This window comes from Carassius carassius, chromosome 10, assembly GCF_963082965.1.
Source record: "Carassius carassius chromosome 10, fCarCar2.1, whole genome shotgun sequence".
Taxonomy (NCBI): Eukaryota; Metazoa; Chordata; class Actinopteri; order Cypriniformes; family Cyprinidae; genus Carassius; species Carassius carassius.
Genome location: NC_081764.1, coordinates 2,405,021 through 2,424,626, shown reverse-complemented (window position 1 = coordinate 2,424,626; position 19,606 = coordinate 2,405,021). Strand labels below are relative to the sequence as shown.

Here is a 19,606-nt window from a genome sequence, read left to right as displayed (position 1 = left end):
TCTTTAATCAAAATTAGTTCTTGCCATGACATTTTAAACAGTGACTGCAGTGTGACAGACTAAACAACATCAAAAACACATCCCAATGCAATGCATGTCCATTTTCACACACACACACACACACACACACACACACACACACACACACACACACACGTTTGTTGTTTTGAAAAGTGGGGACATCCCATAGGCGTAATGGTTTTTATACTGTACAAACTGTATATTCTATGGCCCTACACCAACCCTAGACCTAACCCTCACAGGAAACTGCATTTTTACTTTCTCAAAAAAACTCATTCTGTATGATTTATAAGCGTTTTGAAAATGGGGACATGGGTTATGTCCTCATAAGTCACCCTCTCCTTGTAATACCTGTGTCATACCCATGCCATTATACAGAGTTGTGTCCTCATAAAGTGACAAAAACAAGAGCACACACACACACACAGCAGCACCACCCTCAATACCTATATATTGTATAAATACATATAATAGGAAATATCCTATTTGTGTGTATAATATATAATTATACACACAAATAGGAAATTATTTTCAATCACAAATTTCACTAATAATACAAATAAATGCCAAGTAGCACATCAAATTATACATTCAGTTCTGAAGGAGAAAGTCAAAAATTTTCTTACCTCCAAAAATCTTTGTTTTAATGTCAAATTAACCTAAATGTTAACTAACTAGGGCTGTCAAACGATTAATCGCATCCAAAATAAAAGTTTTTGTTTGCATAATATATGAGTGTGTACCATGGGCGTAGGTTTAGGGGGGGGGGGCGCTAGGTACTAGTCCCTATCAATATTTTGAGATGACAAATTTGTCCCCACCAATATTTAGCAAGCTCATTTGAACTGCTATTTGGATCGATTTTAACGGCCAGAACGACAACAGTACAAGAAACGCCGTAATTTGATTGGCGGCGGGGTCTGACAGGCTACACGCGCGGGCCGGGACTACTTTTGTGCTTGCACTAGTAGCGAGCGGGTGGTGTGTGTGTGTGTGTGTGTGTGTGTGTGTGTGTGTGTGTGTCTGTGCGCGCGCGCGCGCGCATGTTGTAAATTACCAGAGCTGTCTCTCTACTAAAAACATTTTAATGTTCCGTTTTTTTGCCCCTTTTTGTACGTTGTAGATGCCACCCAAGAAGAAGAAAGGGGACATAAGAAGCTTTTTCATAAAGCAGTCAAGAGTGTAAGTAGGCAAAATAACTAGCTAGCCACACAAATAAACTAGTAGTAGTGACTGACCAGTCACTAATCAATGTTATATAGTTCAACAATGATAAAATGTTAGAATATGATCTGTATTTTATTCTAATGTTGATCTAGCTTACTGCTGTTCTCATACAGACAAACTAACACATTAGGCTAACATAAATTTCAACACATTAATCCACAAAACCATGTGCCCTTTATATTTAAAAAAGACTCTGAAATATAAACATGATGTGTTGAATGCATACTATATGTGTGTATTTTATTAATTAGTTCATTTAATTACATTTAGAAAACTCAGACATCTTGTGAAGATGTCATAGAGCATGTTGAGGAAGAAGTAGCTGGACCTTCAGGGCTTCAGGTGAGGTATTTATGAACTATGAATTATTAAAGCATGATTAAAGGAAATCAAGCCTGTCTGGAGCATTTTTTGTTAGTGTAATGTACATAATAATTGATGTTAATAAAATGTTTGGTTGTTCAGCATTACACAGTTTCAGATTTTTATTTTTTGAGAGTGGATTTTTGAGATTATACAGTTATACTAGCTCTTTAGAGACAGTACAGGATGGTATTTCGGGGTCAGGATACAATATAATGAGATAAAGTAGATACACTTGTGTATTGTGACATTCTGTTTTGCCAACAGTCTGAAATAAAAAAGGAAATCACCATTAAATCAATGTTATATTACAACAAGAGAATTCCGGGGAATGGGGGATTTTTATTTAATGTTACACTCCCTTGTTCACCCAGAGCATTTACTTTTTTTCAGATTCACTGTATTATTTCCTTGCATCCCTGCCATGCCATAATCTTTCTCCTCTTTATCTCACAGCTGCATGCTTCCAAGGTCACTGTCAGTGATGTTACCATCATGCTTTTTATGACAGGTTGTTAATCTAGTTGTTTTTGCTGTGTCAACCGCCATGTTAACTGATTTCCAGATAATGATCAAATAAATGTATATCTTAAAATGCTCGATTCATTATGACCTTGTATAAAAAGACTAATTAATTAATAAGCAGAGTAGGCTATTTAATATGCGCTTGATGCGTTTATTATTTAATGGGGGAAAAATCAATGATAAAAATTATTCTTGAGTGACTGAAAAACAACCGAATCAACGTCCAAGTATCCCGTCTATCATCACCGTCTTCGGTGCTCACGTGCGTCCGGTAAGAGAAGTCAAACGCGTTAGATCGGAGCTCGCGCTGGCTCCTGTTGCCACAGCAACCACTGAGGAGAAATCCGTGCAGCTTCTGATGCTGGAGCATTACCGCAATGAGGGGGATGTAGCAGTTGTGGTCGGACAGATGGGACCTCGAGATTGACTGTGACTCACCACAAAGCGACGCGAAAAGGAAAATGTGTCGGTAATAGACAATTATTAGGGTTGGATACTGGTTTTTGAGGCGCAATCAAGACCTGAGGGTGAGTGTCATTGGCGATCACTGCGGATTATAAACGCTTACAGCTCATGATATAAACCGTGGCTCCGTGCATTAAATTATTAATTTGCATCCAATGTTTATACGCGTAATCAACGTTTCGGCGCAATGCATTTGATGGACATCTGCGACGCTGCAGAACGCGACTTTTTTCCAAAGGCAAACGTGTGGCAAATTAGTTTTAATAATTAACTGGGTTTATCCGAGCTGTCATTTAATACTAAAACGGCTTATGAGTTGGAAAAGCGACGGCGCTATTGTAAAAACGTCAATAACAAAAAAACGCACGCGACAGATAGGCTATCGTAATTTATGCGATGAGCCGCTTGTGTTTATTTAATGGAAAAACTAGAATCGTTTTCTAATATCAGTACATTTGTTGTTCTTAATTTGCTCTAATGAAATCCACAAGAATCGATGAATAGCTAGCCTAAAAAAAATAAAAAATACCTGTTGGATCTAAACCAGCGATGGACATTAAAAATAGCAGCTAAATTATGCAAAGTAGTGATTGTATGCAGACACTGTTGATTGTTGAAATGTTAGTAGTTCGATTAGTGTTATGATGATGTTCTTCTTGTCATTTATCATTAACCAGCTGGCTCCGACAAATGCATTGCACATATCTCTCATAACTCTCAATATTTTATCTGATGGATGCGAAAATTAGTCAAACTCTTTCTCAAAATGAGTTTGCACCAAAAAAGGGATTATTAAAAAAAAAAAAAAAAAAAAAAAAAATATATATATATATATATATATATATATATATATATATATATATATATATATATATATATATATTCATCTGTCATCTGTCAAGAGCTGAAGAGTTAATCTATTGAGCACGAGTATCAGAGTCCTCACTAATGAACTGTGAATGCAGTCATTGAGAGAAGTGAGAGAGTCTTAGCATGTTATATAATGTCTTATGTGGAGGATGAATTGTAATTACTTCACTGAAAAAGCCTCTTGAACACCATCATTATAAGAGTCTGCCACTTTAAAGAGTCTGTGCTAGATGCAAGACACAAACATATTATTAAATGCATGTTGAAAAGCATCAGAATTTCACAAAAGGATCCAATTTAATAGCTTTCATGAAAAACATGCGAGTGTTCTAAAGATGGAAAGATTCTAAGAAGTGCTTTCCACCTCAAACTCAATTATACTTATTTATGATGACAGTGTTCAGCCTTGGCAATGTTCCCAATTGCAAAATAGCATGTCTTGGCCAAACTGGTCACTTTAGGACATTTAGTTACATTACAATATATATCTCTATCTCCAAATCTGGCACTCAGTGTAAACAAGGCCACTGGTTACCTGAGTGGGTTGGTCTGTTTTATCCCTGCTCTTCAGTGAATAGAATGCTAACTCGCATGTGAAATCACCACTGAGCTGTCACACTAAATCAGGAACAACTAAAAAAAAACAAAAAAAAAACCTTTTTTACTGCATTGCCAGAAGTGACAGAAAAATAAGGCTGTGCTCTAAAATGAAACTTGTTTTAAAAGAGACTTAATGAGTTATTTGTATCTATAGTGGAAACCCAAATGCATAAATCGACAGATTTGTTTATGGTTGCGCAATATACGTAACTCTTTGTTATGGTTTTCAAAAGCTATTCTAACATATTGAGCTGGTCTGAAAATGTATGTGTAATGCTTTCTATTTGTAGTTTACCTTGTTTTGTGCTGTTTACTGAAATGATAGCAAATAACAGTACATATGAAGAAATGTTACCAGTGATATATGAAGAGATGCTCTTGAGAATGAACTTGACCTTTAGCTTCCACGTCCCATTCAAAAAGCTTGCTCAAATGTGTCCCAGTGGCATTTCAGTTCCTGATGGATAAAAGTATATTTTTAACTAACTGAATATGAGTTATAGTTGGAAATGCATCACATTACAGAAATACAATAGGTTGTAAATGCTATTTGGATTGTAATTCTGCTACTGGTAGTATATATTGCTGCTTTGTTTGTATTGATGATTTTAATCATCCTGTCAGTTTTAAATGGTCCTTTGCATTGAGATCTGTACTTTCCTGCAGAATTTAGTCTCAGTCCCTAGATACCCTCCTGTCATTTGCAAGCATCAATTACACATCTAATGTGCATTTTGTGGCACTAGTGCAAAAAAGCTTCCTGTCTTGAACTGGAAAAGAGAAAAAGAAACATGTCACATTAATTTTATTCCGACCAAACTCACTTGAAAAAAAAAACAAAAAAGCTTCCTGTCTAGAACTGGAAAAGAGAAAAAGAAACATGTCACATTCATTTTATTCCGACCAATCTCACTTGAACGCACACCACATCATAACACGCAAGTAGAAACATCCCAGGAGAACTTGGTGGGCACGAGGGTGGTCCGTTATCCAAAGGTTACATTAACAGTCATGCTTGTTGCACATTTTTATGCATCTAAAAGAAAACCAATGGGTGTTCTTGTTAATTTAAGGCCATAAGTAGTTTTAATGGTTTTAAAACAGGCTTTATAAGCATATCTAACTGAACTACTGTGGTTTGTAAACATTGGTTGTCAGTCTGGAACCACTAGTATGACTGATCAGTGATCCTTAACATGCATCTAGGATCAAAATTTTGAGCTTCATTATCATATTCTTTTTTACATGAAGTTGTTACATATAAATCCTAGAAAGCATGCTTAATTCAATGAGCTAAAAATGAAGGTTTATATGTTCAAACTAACAATGAAAATAAGAAGGATTTCAGAAGGTCTGCATGCTGCTCAAAAGGCTGACGTAAACATTGGGGCAGGCAGGTGAACTGGTATTATTTATGTAACCCACAGCACCCAGACACAGATGGTGTTTTCCTGTGAACGCCCATTGCATCTTTATTTCCGCTTCTCACACAAACACATAGCCTTCACACAGACGCAATCATCCCCTGTGGTTACTGGCACTACAGGTCACCAAAGCAAGAAGAGAACAAACAACAGCTGACACTTCATCATTATCACTATTCAATTTCAATTATTTTAGAAACAGGACACTTTAGACATCCTGAACAGACAAAGTAAATAGAAATTGATTTTTCATTACAGACCTCGGGATTGAGAGTTTTCGGGTGAATCTCACAAAACATCTTCATTTTACCTAAAATAAGAAATTGCATTTTGGATGAAGACAATTAAAACAATTTTAGGACCACTTCGGGCTACGCATGCTCAATTTTCCTGCCAATGCTTTTTTAAAGCCAACATGAGGATAAATTCAATCTAGCCCTTGAAATTTCAGCATCACACAAACTGCATTTAAAAATAGCACATTCTTGATCTGAATAAAGATCTTTATTTACAAGGCACTGAAAACTACAGCTGTCTGCAGCCAAGTATAACACATTGAATATATTCCACTGCAACTGCATTGATTACTCAGCTAAATGTATGTATGCATGTATTTATGTGCACTAAGCACATATTGACTCCCTGCCATTTTAATGGCAAATAAATTGCCCATGACAGTTGCGTTCTTTTAACCTTCGCTCCTCTCGCTTCATGTGGATGTCATGCTTGACCCACTGGCTTTTATTCAACAGACTGTCTGCTGCCATTAACATGAACTAGCTGAGGAACCCTTAGAGACAAGCTGCCATACAATGTCAAAGTCATAATTTTAGCGCATCACTGCTTCCTGTATTGTTGGTCGTGTGTGTGCTTGTGTGTGTGTGTGTGTGTGTGTGTGACAGTCCTTATCACAGTCATCAAGGTTGGGGGGAGGTGGGGGATGCTGTATCCTCTAGCACCGCACACATGCTATTTATAGACTGGCTTCAAATTCAAAACAACCTGCACTTTGAGAAATGGAAAGAGATCAGGAAAAACAATGAAATGTTTCTTAGTGGGAAATTAAATTAGCATGTTTGCCACTCTCTTGTTGACATCCACTTGCATCACTTGTTTGCCTCTCTGTCAGATCGGAGTGAGTCACGTCCACAGGTAATCAGGGAATACAGGAGCTAATTGCATATGTAATCAAGTTTTTATGGCCTTCGTTGGCCTTCGCTTGAACGGCTTGCCATGCCTATGGCTAGCACATCTGAGGATCTCTTTTAGCCAAGTAATCAATAAAACATACATTTTGGCATAAGCAAGGATGCAACCAAATATTGGTTTAAATGTTTAAGAATTTGACATTAAAAAGTCAACAATCAGCCACTATTCTGAATATTGGGAGGTACAACTAGAACTGTTTTTGGCAGTCGGTATATGCATGCTTTCTATCACCCATGCCCACCCCTACGTTGACATCTATACATCTGATAGGAAGGGCTTGACGAATGCAAAGGGTTTTTAGTGCTGCTGGCTCAGTGACACTAGAATGGTTTTACTTATTAAAGGTAAGTGTAGATATCAAGCTATTCCCTCTTGTGTTCTCCAGATCTGCTGCATTTTGCAAACAGTTAGATTCTTATCTAGATAACGCCTCTGTCTCTTCTCTCAGTTTTTGCAGAAGGAACAAAGAGCTTCAAGAACTCAGAGGACAATATAAGCATTCATAGTTGAAAGTCATGATCAAGTGTAGCCATTACTAGAAGAAGAACATATCTGACAGTATTCAGGATGATTCTGCTGACTTTATCTGAATCTGTGATTCTTCCACCTCATTCCAGAATCAGTTATGGATAACGAGGCAAAAACACACTCTGTGTCCAGACTCTGATTTCAAATGAACTGGCAGACGCTTGACAGCCATGCTATGGAATATTTTTGGACCTCTCTGGTGTCAACTGACTTGATTTCTTTGTCTCTTCGGTTTTGTCTTTTTCATGCTGGAAAAACCCAAGTAAGTTCTGGAACTGAGCGTGGAAATGGAATGGAGATCCTCATTTAGCAAGCAATGAATTTGCATATTGTTGTATTTGAGCTTTTTCTGCTTGTCATAAATACATTATGGTGTCATATCATGGACATATATTAAGCTTTCTGTCAGGACTAAGTTTTGATTCTGTGGACTTCTAATCAGCATTTTGTGCTGCAAGCTCTTGAAAAGATGAATTTAAGCAATCCATGTTGGTGAAAAACAAACACAAAGCAGAAAAACAAGGGCTAACAAGGACGGTGCTCAGGTGCTGCTCCTATAGCATACTAAAATTTGCTTAATTTGAACATTTGCACCAGCTTACTGGCTCTTCCAGTCTTCTCGGCTGTTACTGCACTCCATCTCTCAGGATGAGCCAGAAGTCTGACTCGGAGACTGAGGGCTCCAAGGCACCAGTGATTTATACGGTGGAGGAACTGGAGTGCAAGATCTGCTACAATCGCTTTGACACCCGAGCCCGCAAGCCCAAAGTGTTGAGCTGCTTGCATCGTGTCTGTGCCAAATGCCTCAAGAAGATGGTGGAGCTGGACTCGTCTCCGAGCATCATCAGCTGCCCCTTCTGTCGCCATGAGACTCATGTCCCCGATGAGGAGATCTGGTTGCTTCAAGATGACAGCAACATCCTGGCTATTCTGACTTACCAGGACCAGGCACTTAAGAGTGGTACCACACCCAGTGGTGAGGTGCTTTTGACGCCCAGCAGCCTGAGCGGAGGCGAGCAGGCCCACAGTTCATCCGACTGCCTTGTCATCACAATCATGGAAGTCCCTGGAGAGTCGCAGTCCTCTGACTCTATGAGCATGTTGAACATGGTGCGCTTGTATCGGCCTGCCAGCCTTGACTCCTTGCCTTGCCACCAGCCCGTGCAGAAGTGCCGGGCATGGACGTCTCATTCGGTTCCTCGCTTTTTGATGGGTTTCCTCTGCCTGGTCTACTTCAGCTCGCTGCCACTGGGGATCTACTTACTGATGATCCAGCAGCTCACAATGGGAGTGATCTTGGTCAGCCTGGTGCCCTCCACCCTGGTCCTTTGCGTGTTCTACGGCTTCTGCCAATGTCTGTGCCATGAGATCATGGAGGCCATCGCCACATAACACCCCATCGGTTGGTCTTTGGACTGATCTTTGGACTAGCCAGACCTGTAAAAGAACAAAAGCCAAATGACTGATGCATATCTGCTAATCCCAGACACCCAATTTTTCCATTGCACCAGATTATACCAGCATCTACTCCTTGAAACTCACCTCACATTGTATGCAGGGCCAACTAAAATTTACTTTAGCAGTTAAGGCTTGGTTACCAATGCAAGCTGAAAGTAATGATTTTGGACTGCATCAGATCGCTGTGTTTTTGTATCGTGTCTAGCTCACCCAATTGGTCTTCAACAACTGTGATATAAATAACATGCAAAAGAGGATGAATCTCTGTCCACACTTTAAAATAGAAACCACAGGATGTGTTCAACAATACTAGATGAATTTGTTCGCTTTTCATTATCTTATAAATATCTGTGGTATAATTTCAATCATTGTCTCAATGTTCTCGTTGAAGTTCCTAGTTGCCTTTGTAAGGCATATCAATGGCCAAGCTGTAATGTATATGTAAAATAAGTGAATATGTGTTTGTCATTGCTATGAGAATGAACAAATACTTTAAAGCCACCTGTTAGATAATCAATAAAGATTCTTCCATATCTAACAGAGCTCTAGTTTACGCAATGAAGTACACTTACCATACTTGAACACTGCTGGAGTATTGTTCTAGACAAGGACAAAAACATGCACTGGATTTTCATTGCAACTTTCTGGTGTTGCTCAGGAGACTTGACCCATGGGAGTGTACATGTTGGATCAAGTGACACACAGCTTTCAAACAAGCCCAAGTAACCACAAGGGAGTCAATAAAGGATCCCCCGTCTACTCCTCCACAATACCATACCACTCTCCCTGTGGACAATTAACTTCACATAAACCACTGTGCACAGCACACAAATTATTTACACACACACACCCGCATGCACACATATATATAGACAACCGTACATACAGTCATTATGCATGGATGTCTTGTGGACCTTGTCCTCCCAACACTGCATGTATTTCTGAGAAAGTAAGAACTTTGACATAGTGATCTATAGTGCAAGGTATTCTGAGAGAATGAACTGAAAGGTTTGGGCCTAATTTTAACAAGTGTCCCTGAAGACCGGCTTCTATAAAAGCTTTGGAAAAAAAAACATAGGTGAGCGTACAAATACAAGAAGGTTGGCAGAAGTGTCTCAAACAGGTGTTATCACACTGAGAAGCAGGAATACCAAAACAACTCACAAGTTTCTGAAGACTGTGAAACCATACGGATATCTTTGAGGCTCAGTTACCAGTAAGTGGATTTTCTCTTTTCTAAAATGTTTGGCTTACAAATGCATCTGCATGCAAAAGGGTGTAGCATTTTAATTGAACATTATCACATCAAAATGAAATAAAAAATAAGGTAACATAAGAATTAATGTTAAAGTGGTACAACAGTTACAACAAAAGAAAACCAAAAAGAAACCAGTCTAACAAAGGCAAATAATTTATATGTTTAAGCAAAATAAATGATTATGGTATATCCATTTAATTGGGATTAGATTGAGAGAAAAAAATGTACTACAAGACTAATGAATTTAAAAATACATCTAGTGAAGTCCAAAACTATTCCATATATCATTTCAAATATTTTAGTTCAGAATGGGCCATACCAATTCTGATATTGCGATCAACAGTAACTCTTAAATTGTCTGCAAAGTTTAGGTTGTCCACCACTTGAGTGGTAATGAGTCGCTGGCGGCAGTCGGTGGTGGAAATCCAAACCAGAAAGAAGCATGTGAATGAATGCGAGCGGGCACAGGCCACCCTAAGCAAAGTGACAGCCTGCTTCCAGCAAATGGCCACCTCCTTGGGGAGCAACATGGATGGGAGCTTCCTTAGAGAGGAGCTGGAGGAAACCAGGACATTAGCTCATAAAATATGCTCAGGTAAGACTGGATGAGCAGAAACAGAAATCAAGCAGGAAGCAGTTTGGTAATGCTAGTGGCGCAGAAATTTTACATTGCCCTTTCAGTATTTTTCTGCACTGCAAAAACTAGAAACAGGCCATATTCAGTTACACCACATTCAAAGTTTTGATAGTTGACTTGTTCGACTCATGTTTCAGGGCTTCACCGGAGGCTGCTAAGTCTGCTGATAGAAATGGAGCAAGGACAAGAGAACAAAGAGCAGGTTGAACGACTTTGGGTGATCTTTTTGTCCAGTTTGGAAAACTTCCAGCAGGACCTAAAGAAGGTCAAAGTCTTGCAAGAGATATTTCCTCTGACCCAGCGCAAAGATCGACGAGCCCTCATCAATGCAGGTTATGCAGGTGGAACTTCAGAAGTAGCAGCTCGGGCAGCCATGGTGCAAACGCCATGGTTATCAGTAGAGGAGACTGCAAGACTAGACCTGAAGAACCACATAGTGGAGATTGATGTTTTGCTTGAAGAAATGCTTCAAAGAGTTAATGTTCCACTGTGGTCTGTTGAACCCACACAAGAAGCCTGGTTAGAAGGGGTTTCTAACCAAGATGGTTGGCAAGAAGAGGATGAACGCTTGGAGGACATAATGGAAGTGGAGGTGGTGTCTCAAAATAATACATCAGGCTGTTGTAATCATCACAACTGCAAAGTAGGCTGTCTACTATGCCTGCTTAGTTAGGTCCTGAAACTAGTTTAAATAAAATAAAAGTTTTGAAATTGCATTGCAGACAATTATATTCCGTAAACCTTTCAATTCAATACAGAACATTTTTTTAGACTATATTCTTACTTGATCAGTTGGGTACCTAAAACTATATTTTAAATATAATGTAAATAAAACAAAGCAATTATTCAACATTCTGGTCTTATTTTCACTTACTGCAATCCAATAATTAGGGACAAAAACTCATTTAAATTAACATTTCATTTAGGAAAGTGTCATACAACATATAAATAATATACACAGACCAATAACTGACAATTTACATTATTATGAACAAGAAAAAACTAAAAAGGCAGACATTTATGTTCATGGTCAATTCTTGTAGGTTGTGTGCAAATGGGCTTTAAAGGCTGCAACAAAATAGATTTGAAATGTGTTAGTTTATTGCACGATTCACTGAAACACTGAACTAGAAACCATTCTCTTCAAACAACTGCTTCACTCTGGCAATGATCATTCATTCACCTTCCTGGTCTTCCCGTAATTCGGCAGCTCCAGAGTTCATTGGACTATCATTGTTAGGCTCTAAAAACAAGAATTCATGAGTACAATGATCCAGACAAGACGGCTACTAAATTAGTTTAAAAGCCAACCAAATCAGACAAAAAGGCATGCTGCTTTATATTCCAGGAGAAAATAGTTCACCTTACAAGAATTAAAGGGTTGGTTCACCCAGTAATCAAAATTATGTAATTAATAACTCTCCCTCATGTCGTTCCAAACCTGTGAGACCTCCGTTAATCTTCGGAACACAGTTTAAGATATTTTAGATTTAGTCCGAGAGCTTTCTGTCCCTCCATTGAAGCTGTGTGTACGGTATACTGTCCATGTCCAGAAAGGTAAGAAAAACATCATCAAAGTAGTCTAAGTAGTAGTCAAAGTAGTCTAACCCACTAACCCTTTAAATCACATCACGCCCCCATTTAAACTGAGGCTGCCAAATGGAATTCCCCGCCTTTACAGTCAATTCAACCAATCAGAAGCATGGATTACGAACAAAGCGATAGCATAGCAACCAATGAGCTCTGATGCCAGGCACGACTTACTTTGATTTGATTGGGTAATACAGCCAGGTAGGTGTGTCCATAACCATTGTTTCGGTCTTTCAATGCATTAAGGCCTAGTCCACATGGACACGGGTATTTTTATAACCGGAGTTTTTCCTCCTGCTTTTAAAAAAAAAATCCCGTCCACATGAAAACGCAAAAACGTGCTATCAAGCGCTGTCAAGAGCATGCCACACCAGCAGGCGGCGATATAATCCAAATTGTAAAGTCACCTTGGCCAATCAGAAGCAGTAAGCAGCGCACAATCTGACGTCAAACACAGCGGATAACGGCGCACACTCTGATGTCGCAAGGCAAAAACCCCGGTTATACTGTCCACACGACAACACTGCAACCAGCGTTTCTGAAAATGCTCACCCTTGCCGTAGTTTTCAAAAATGTTCGGTTTCGGTGCCCTGAAACAGCGTTTTCGTGTGGACGAAAGGCCGAACCGCGTAAAAAAAGTCACGGTTATAAAAATACCCGTGTCCGTGTGGACAGGGCCTAAATTTAAACCTTTACTAGTTGTTATAAATTGGGAGTATTAATTAAAAAAAAACCACGTAGCATGAAAACTGTTTATTGGTAAATATACTTGCATACATTAATAAACTGTTCTACATTTTCAGTTATAACAGACAGTAGGTGAGTGTAACCGGTATGAAATTAAGAAAAAAAAAAACAAAACATTAAAGTTAAAAAATATACTATAAGGTAAAAACATTAAGCTCATTATATAGTTCTGTTAAGAAAGTACCTTAGTTTTTTTTTTTTTTTTTTTTTTAGAATACAATATATTTAAAAAGAGAAATAAAAACAGCCAAATCAATTCAATTTTAAAGCATAAATGATAAACAATATTATTAGTTAAAATCAGGAAAAAGGATCATGGGAAACACGAAAAAACAAACATAAATGTCCATTAACCAGAGTACTTAAAAAAATCATTGAGGCTCTATATGTGCCTCGTTAGATATTAAAGTCTTTTAAATACAAAGTCATGAAAAAAAGCACACATTTGATGACTGAAAAAAAAAGAAAGAAATCAGATCTAGACCAGTTTAGACAATTGCACACTAAAATGAAATGTGGGATTTTTATTTGGCAAGTAAACCTCCAACAAAACAATTTCTGGGCAACTTGATCATAATGCCTGGGTCTACTGTGAACATCGCACAAACAACAAAAAGTTACAGTTATGTTAAATTGGTAACACTTAAGAGTGTCCGTGGTCCAGTGACTTGCCAGACGAGGTTGGTATTACATGACAAGTTCATTTTCTGTTTTCTGTGCTTCCATTGCCTTCTGCATTTTCTCCACCATCCACAAGGGCACTCCAAATGGTTTCATCTCATCCAGCTTCAAATCAGGGCAGTCCCTAAGATTCAGAGAAAAAATGGTGATGCAAAATTCTTTCATCTAATCCTTGATTCAGTAAGAAATTTTTTATTTACTTGTAGTCTTCACTTCGGGCAAGATCAAGAATATCCTCTTCTATAAGCAGATAGGCCTGAGAAGAGAAACGGTTTAAATAAGATGATGATGAATCCTTATTTAAAGCTTCATTTTTGGGATTTGAAAAATCTGCTAAAAATGTCCTCGTCCTCAGGCCATCCAAAATGTGGATGAGTTTGTTTCTTCATCAGATTTGGATAAATGTAGCATTGCATCACTTGCTCACCAATGGATGCTCTGCAGTGAATGGGTGCCGTTAAATTGAGAGTCCAAACAGCTGATAATAACATCACAGTAATCCACACCACTAAAGTCCATCAGTTAATATCTTGAGAAGTAAAAACGAAAAGAAGTGTTTATGAGAATCAAATCCGTCATTAATACATTTTAACTTTAAACTGATGCTTCTGATCAAAATTCCTCCAGTGAAAAATCCATCTCCTGTTATCCTTTTTTTTTTATCTGTGCAAAATTCTCTCCTGATTCAGACCTGATGACTTATTCACTGGAGAAAGCATTATTATGGATAGAGGACTGGGTTTTGGGAAAGCAATGGGTTTTAAGTAAAAAATGCTTAAAAAGACACAGCCTTTTGCTTAACAAGATTTTAACTGATGGATTGGAGTGGATTACTTGTGGATTATTGTAATGTATTTATCAGCTGTTTGGACTTTCATTCTGACGGCACCCATTCACTGCAGAGGATCCATTGCTGAAATGATGAAGAAACAAACTCATCTTGAATGCCCCGAAGGTAAATAATCTTTGGGTGAATTATTTCTTTAACATGTTTTGGAAACACAAACGCAAACACAACGTCCTCACCATCTTTCCACCGGTAGCTCTCATATGCTGTCTTTCTGAAAGCCAGTGTTTGTCCTGAGCGTCAGCGGCATACTGAGACACAAAAGATATTACCGTTACCTCAACATGAACATAGAAAAAGCTTAATGAATTCTGAGACGTACCTTGAAGAGCTCTGCATGTTTGATGTAGATTCTTCCTCTTGTACCACCCATTCCCAAAGCCCTGAAATTAAATCAGTTCTTGTTGAACGCCAAATATTGTTTAAGAGTTCCTGTTTTTGTCAGCTATTGTGAAATCTATAATATAGTTAGAGCAAACCTCTATCCACTTACTTATTGGCCCTGGATCCCAGAACAAATGTGCTGTTCTCATTCAGTCTGGATGGGTCCCACTTTACAAACACCAACACACTTACTTTAATATCAACACTATGCTATTTTAATCCAAATGTACATTATAACTACCTTAGGTCCTTCTCGCCTTATTGGCTCGGATACTTTGGGTTTTGCTCTGCAGAGGACATTTAAACTTGTCAAAAGCTTGAATCTTTAATATAGGGAGACATCCGATAGAGAAAATATTTGGACACTTACGCAGTGCTGTATTGGGCTGGTCTGTCGTACTGTACAACTGAACCAGGAGGGCGACCTTTCCTCTGAAGATAAAAAATGATATATTTAGTATTCAGAACAACATCACTATTCTTTTTGAGATGTTGTTTAATGTCATTCTTTTTTATAAATACACTACTGTTGAAAAGTTCAAGGTCAAAAAAGAAGTTTTGTGAAAGAAAACGATACGTTTATTCAGCAATGATCAGAAGCGACATTAATGACATTTCAAATAAAAGCTGTTCTTCTGAACTTCTGATTCATCTTGAACAAAATGCTTCACAGTTTCCACAACAATATGAGTCTTTCCTTATTTGTTTTACGCCTGTTTTAAGCAGCATGACTGTTTTCACCAATGATAATCAGAAATGTTTCTTGAGCAGCAAATCAGTAGAATGATTTCTGAAGGATCGTGTGACACCGAAGACTGGAGGAATGATGCTGAAAATACATCTTTACATGTTACAAATATTCCAATATATTCAAACAGAAAATAATATTTCCAAATACATTTTTTATTTCACCTTTTTAGGGATGGGGCTGCCTCTCTGGCCAGAGGAGTCGTCTGGCTGCCGTGCACGCTGTGGAACCAACAAAAGAAAAAAAGAATTAATTAAATAAAAACAACAACTTAGCACTAAAATAAAATAATCAGAACTGAAAAATGTCTGCTATAATACCAGATATAATAACATATGAAAATAAATTCTCAATTTACCTTTACTGTGGGGTCAACACTAGGCTTTGGGGCCATTTTCTCAACATCAGGAAAGAGCTGCTTTGCCTAAAACAAAAACAGCACATTACCAAACATTTACCTTATAGGTTGATTTACCACAAATCTTTGCTTGCATGCATGCATGCATATATATATATATTTTTTTTTTTTTTTGTACAAATATATATAAATCATGATTTACATGTTCCAGGCAGTTTCTGCAGGCGTCTCTGATAAGCTGCTCGGGCTGGACGTCTCCTCCTACATTCTCTTTCACATTGCTGGCTGCCTTCTCAAAAAACTATGCAAAAAAATTAAATAAATAACACGTTCAGAGCAATTTAATCCCACATTACAAGTCCCCAAAAAAAGCATGATCGATCAGTCACCTTCATATATTTTCTGAACACAGCACGGATATCTTCGTTAAAGCTGGGCTGCAGAACAGTTCGCAGGAGATCCATGGAAATGACAGGATCTGTGTAACTTTACACAATGACACGCTCAATTAAACATAGTGATGTTCTGAGAGAGCCGCACATGTCTTAAAGCACGTTAACCTGAGATCATAGTAGTTTAACAATGAAAACCAATAACGCACATTTATGGACTTACCTGACGGTCATCTGTGAGCGTCGTCCTCTGCGATGAACCTGTCTGTGTTTGATCATGATGTTCCAGGGATTCTGCTGTTCAGAAAAACACATTTTCACAACATCCAGAAAAAGTGTAAACGGTCATAAAGAATATAATAAAATGCTTGATTTATAATTGCAAGTTCATGCATGTAATTGCAGGGATGGTTTGACAGTCAGTGCAACATTTTACAGATTTAAAGTGTTGTTTTTTTAATTAAAGGATAATAAACACTAAACTATTTTGCTCATAAAAATAATGAAAATAAAAATGCATAATGTGCTTGATTGTCAAGAAAATTATGTCAACGCAAAAAAAAAAAAAAAGGTTTGTCTTAAAACAGGCTTAGTTTTCTTTGTGCAAAAATATATTTTCTTTTATAAATTTTTGGGGTGAGTGTGACGTGGAAAGGTTATGGTGCATGCTCAGTTATGGTGCATACAGAGAATGATGATGATGATGATGATGATGATGACACGAGATTGACTCACCACTGTCTGGATCTGCTGCTCGGTCAGATCCTGCTGGAGCCAGTCTCTGCGTCCCTCGCTCCTCTGAGCTCCCATCACTCTCTATTAATCCTCAGCGGATCGATGGAGATCGATAGAAAGGCTCCAGGGGTTTCCTGATGTTGGTCGATAAGTGTGCACTTCACCGCTGCGAGCTGACAGCAACTCAATGCAGTCTGGCGAGCTGATTCTGACCCTTTAGACTTTACTGCAGATGTGCATTGAAAACAACAAATTTAACAGCACACGTTTTGAACTAATTAAATAATCAGAAAAGGTACTGTTTTTTGTCAAAGCTCGACAGCTCGATGTCTGTCTTGTCAGTCGCTTCCTCAAACGCAATAACGCAGTGACGTCAACAAAATCATCGTCCCTGTGGCGATTTACAAAATAAAAGTCTTAGATCGGTAGTGCGCATGTGCAGCCACACAATGGGAGTGGCCACGCTAGAGTCCCTTAGAAGGAGCGAGCGGCCATCATTGTTGTGGCACGGAAGATGACTTTGAGAAATATTTAAATATTATATGCAAAATGTAAAAAGTATTAACAGTATTATTTTTTAAATAATATACTTCTTATCAAAGGATGTTCGATAAAAGGACAATTCTACATATGCCATGATATTAAACTATTACCATATTTATGTACCATTGTATTGCACGGTACTCCAAATTATACCAGATGCACATAAAACATGGTATTACCATGGCACTGTGTCCAAAATAAACAAAGGTAATAACATGGTACATTTTCTGAAATTTCAGCAGATTTTAAGCTGTTTCTGATGACACTTAAAACGTTCCTTAAATAGCAAATACAAACCCGATTCCAAGAAAGTTGGGACACTGTACAAATTGTGAGTAAAAAAAGGAATGGATTAATTTATAAATCTCATAAACTTATATATTATTCACAATAGAATATAGATAACATTTCAAATGTTGAAAGTGTAACATTTTGAAATGTCATGCCAAATATTGGCTCATTTTGGATTTCATGAGAGCTACACATTCCAAAAAAGTTGGGACAGGTAGCAATAAGAGGCTAGAAAAGTTAAATGTACATTTAAGGAACAGCTGGAGGACCAATTTGCAACTTATTATGTTAATTGGCAACATGGTTGGGTATAAAAAGAGCCTCTCAGAGTGTCTCTCAGAAGTCAAGATGGGCAGAGGATCACCAATTCCCCCAATGCTGCGACAAAAAATAGTGGAGCAATATCAGAAAGGAGTTTCTCAGAGAAAAATTGCAAAGAGTTTGAAGTTATCATCATCTACAGTGCATATTATCATCCAAAGATTCAGAGAATATGGAACAATCTCTGTGCATAAGGTTCAAGGCCAGAAAACCATACTGGATGCCTGTGATCTTCGGGCCCTAAGATGTCACTGCATCACATACAGGAATGCTACTGTAATGGAAATCACAACATGGGCTCAGGAATACTTCCAGAAAACATTGTCGGTGAACACAATCCACAGTGCCATTCGCTGTTGCCGGCTAAAACTTTCAAAAAAGGTAAAAAAAGAAGCCATATCTAAACATGATCCAGAAGTGCGTTTTCTCTGGGCCAAGGCTCATTTAAAATGGACTGTGGCAAAGTGGAAAACTGTTCTGTGGTCAGATGAATCAAAATTTGAAGTTCTTTTTGGAAAACTGGGACGCCATGACATCCGGACTAAAGAGGACAAAGACAACCCAAGTTGTTATCAGCGCTCAGTTCAGAAGCCTGAATCTCTGATGGTATGGGGTTGCATGAGTGTGTGTGGCATGGGCAACTTACACATCTGGAAAGGCACCATCAGTGCTGAAAGGTATATCCCAGGTCTAGAACAACATATGCTCCCATCGAGACGTCCCTTTCAGGGAAGACCTTGCATTTTCCATCATGACAATCGCAGACCACAAACTGCATCAATTACAACATCATGGCTGTGTAGAAGAAGGATCCGGGTACTGAAATGGCCAGCCTGCAGTCCAGATATTACACCCATAGAAAACATTTGGTGCATCATAAAGAGGAAGATGCAACAAAGTAGACCTAAGACAGTTGATCAACTAGAAGCATGTATTAGACAAGAATGGGACACAATTCCTATTCCTAAACTTCCTAAGCAACTTGTCTCCTCAGTCCCCAGACGTTTGCAGATTGTTATAAAAAGAAGAGGGGATGCCACACAGTGGTAAATATGGCCTTGTCCCAACTTTTGTGAAATGTGTTGATGCCATGAAACTTAAAATCAACTTATTTTTCCCTTAAAATGATACTTTTTTTCCCAGTTTAAACATTTGATATGGCATCTATGTTGTATTCTGAATAAAATATTGAAATGTGAAACTTCCACATCATTGCATTCTGTTTTTATTCACAATTTGTACAGTGTCCCAACTTTTTTGGAATCTGGTTTGTATGTACAATAAATATAATAACAAATGCCAGAGATGGGTGCGTGATTTCAATATTTTACTGAGAGCTTTTCTGATTCAGATGAAAATCTTTATATCACTTTAGGTGATGGGA

General features: G+C 38.1%; 3 protein-coding genes across 4 annotated transcripts; 2 read left to right on the top strand and 1 right to left on the bottom strand.

Annotated features, from left to right (window-relative positions):
- The first annotated feature begins 2,406 nt into the window (after window positions 1-2,406).
- LOC132151512 (E3 ubiquitin-protein ligase RNF182-like) lies at window positions 2,407-9,232 on the top strand. The gene is made up of 2 exons (XM_059559658.1): window positions 2,407-2,663; window positions 7,153-9,232. Exon 2 carries the CDS (start codon window positions 7,881-7,883, stop codon window positions 8,622-8,624), a length of 744 nt encoding a protein of 247 aa, XP_059415641.1. The 5' UTR covers window positions 2,407-2,663; window positions 7,153-7,880; the 3' UTR covers window positions 8,625-9,232.
- Window positions 9,233-9,334: 102 nt separating this feature from the next.
- On the top strand, window positions 9,335-11,435 carry LOC132151513 (regulator of G-protein signaling 9-binding protein-like). Its single transcript, XM_059559659.1, has 2 exons — window positions 9,335-10,543; window positions 10,723-11,435. Exons 1-2 carry the CDS (start codon window positions 10,342-10,344, stop codon window positions 11,256-11,258), a joined length of 738 nt encoding a protein of 245 aa, XP_059415642.1. The 5' UTR covers window positions 9,335-10,341; the 3' UTR covers window positions 11,259-11,435.
- Window positions 11,436-13,166: 1,731 nt separating this feature from the next.
- LOC132151510 (deoxynucleotidyltransferase terminal-interacting protein 1-like) lies at window positions 13,167-17,427 on the bottom strand. Of its 2 annotated transcripts, none has more exons than XM_059559657.1 (13): window positions 17,068-17,427; window positions 16,556-16,626; window positions 16,330-16,426; window positions 16,143-16,241; window positions 15,941-16,006; window positions 15,747-15,803; window positions 15,205-15,266; window positions 15,076-15,121; window positions 14,944-15,002; window positions 14,773-14,833; window positions 14,630-14,701; window positions 13,804-13,859; window positions 13,167-13,727 (listed from the first exon to the last, which is right to left on the bottom strand). In XM_059559657.1, the coding sequence occupies exons 1-13, from the start codon at window positions 17,140-17,142 to the stop codon at window positions 13,610-13,612; spliced, it is 939 nt and encodes a 312-aa protein (XP_059415640.1). In that variant the 5' UTR covers window positions 17,143-17,427; the 3' UTR covers window positions 13,167-13,609. The 2 variants fall into 2 exon arrangements, with proteins under 2 accessions (XP_059415640.1, XP_059415639.1); XM_059559656.1 differs by having other exon boundaries at window positions 16,556-16,629; window positions 17,068-17,425.
- Between the last annotated feature and the right edge of the window lie 2,179 nt (window positions 17,428-19,606).

What these genes read in the sequence shown, in the direction of transcription:
- LOC132151512 (XM_059559658.1), top strand. Translation starts at nt 7,881, where the DNA reads ATGAGCCAGAAGTCTGACTCGGAGACTGAGGGCTCCAAGGCACCAGTG.
- LOC132151513 (XM_059559659.1), top strand. Translation starts at nt 10,342, where the DNA reads ATGAGTCGCTGGCGGCAGTCGGTGGTGGAAATCCAAACCAGAAAGAAG. An exon ending in AGCTCATAAAATATGCTCAG is followed by an intron (nt 10,544 to 10,722) that starts GTAAGACTGGAT and finishes CTCATGTTTCAG; the next exon opens with GGCTTCACCGGAGGCTGCTA.
- LOC132151510 (XM_059559656.1), bottom strand. Translation starts at nt 17,142, where the DNA reads ATGGGAGCTCAGAGGAGCGAGGGACGCAGAGACTGGCTCCAGCAGGAT. An exon ending in TAAGGCGAGAAGGACCTAAG is followed by an intron (nt 15,003 to 15,075) that starts GTAGTTATAATG and finishes GTGTTTGTAAAG; the next exon opens with TGGGACCCATCCAGACTGAA. An exon ending in AACATGCAGAGCTCTTCAAG is followed by an intron (nt 14,702 to 14,772) that starts GTACGTCTCAGA and finishes TTTGTGTCTCAG; the next exon opens with TATGCCGCTGACGCTCAGGA.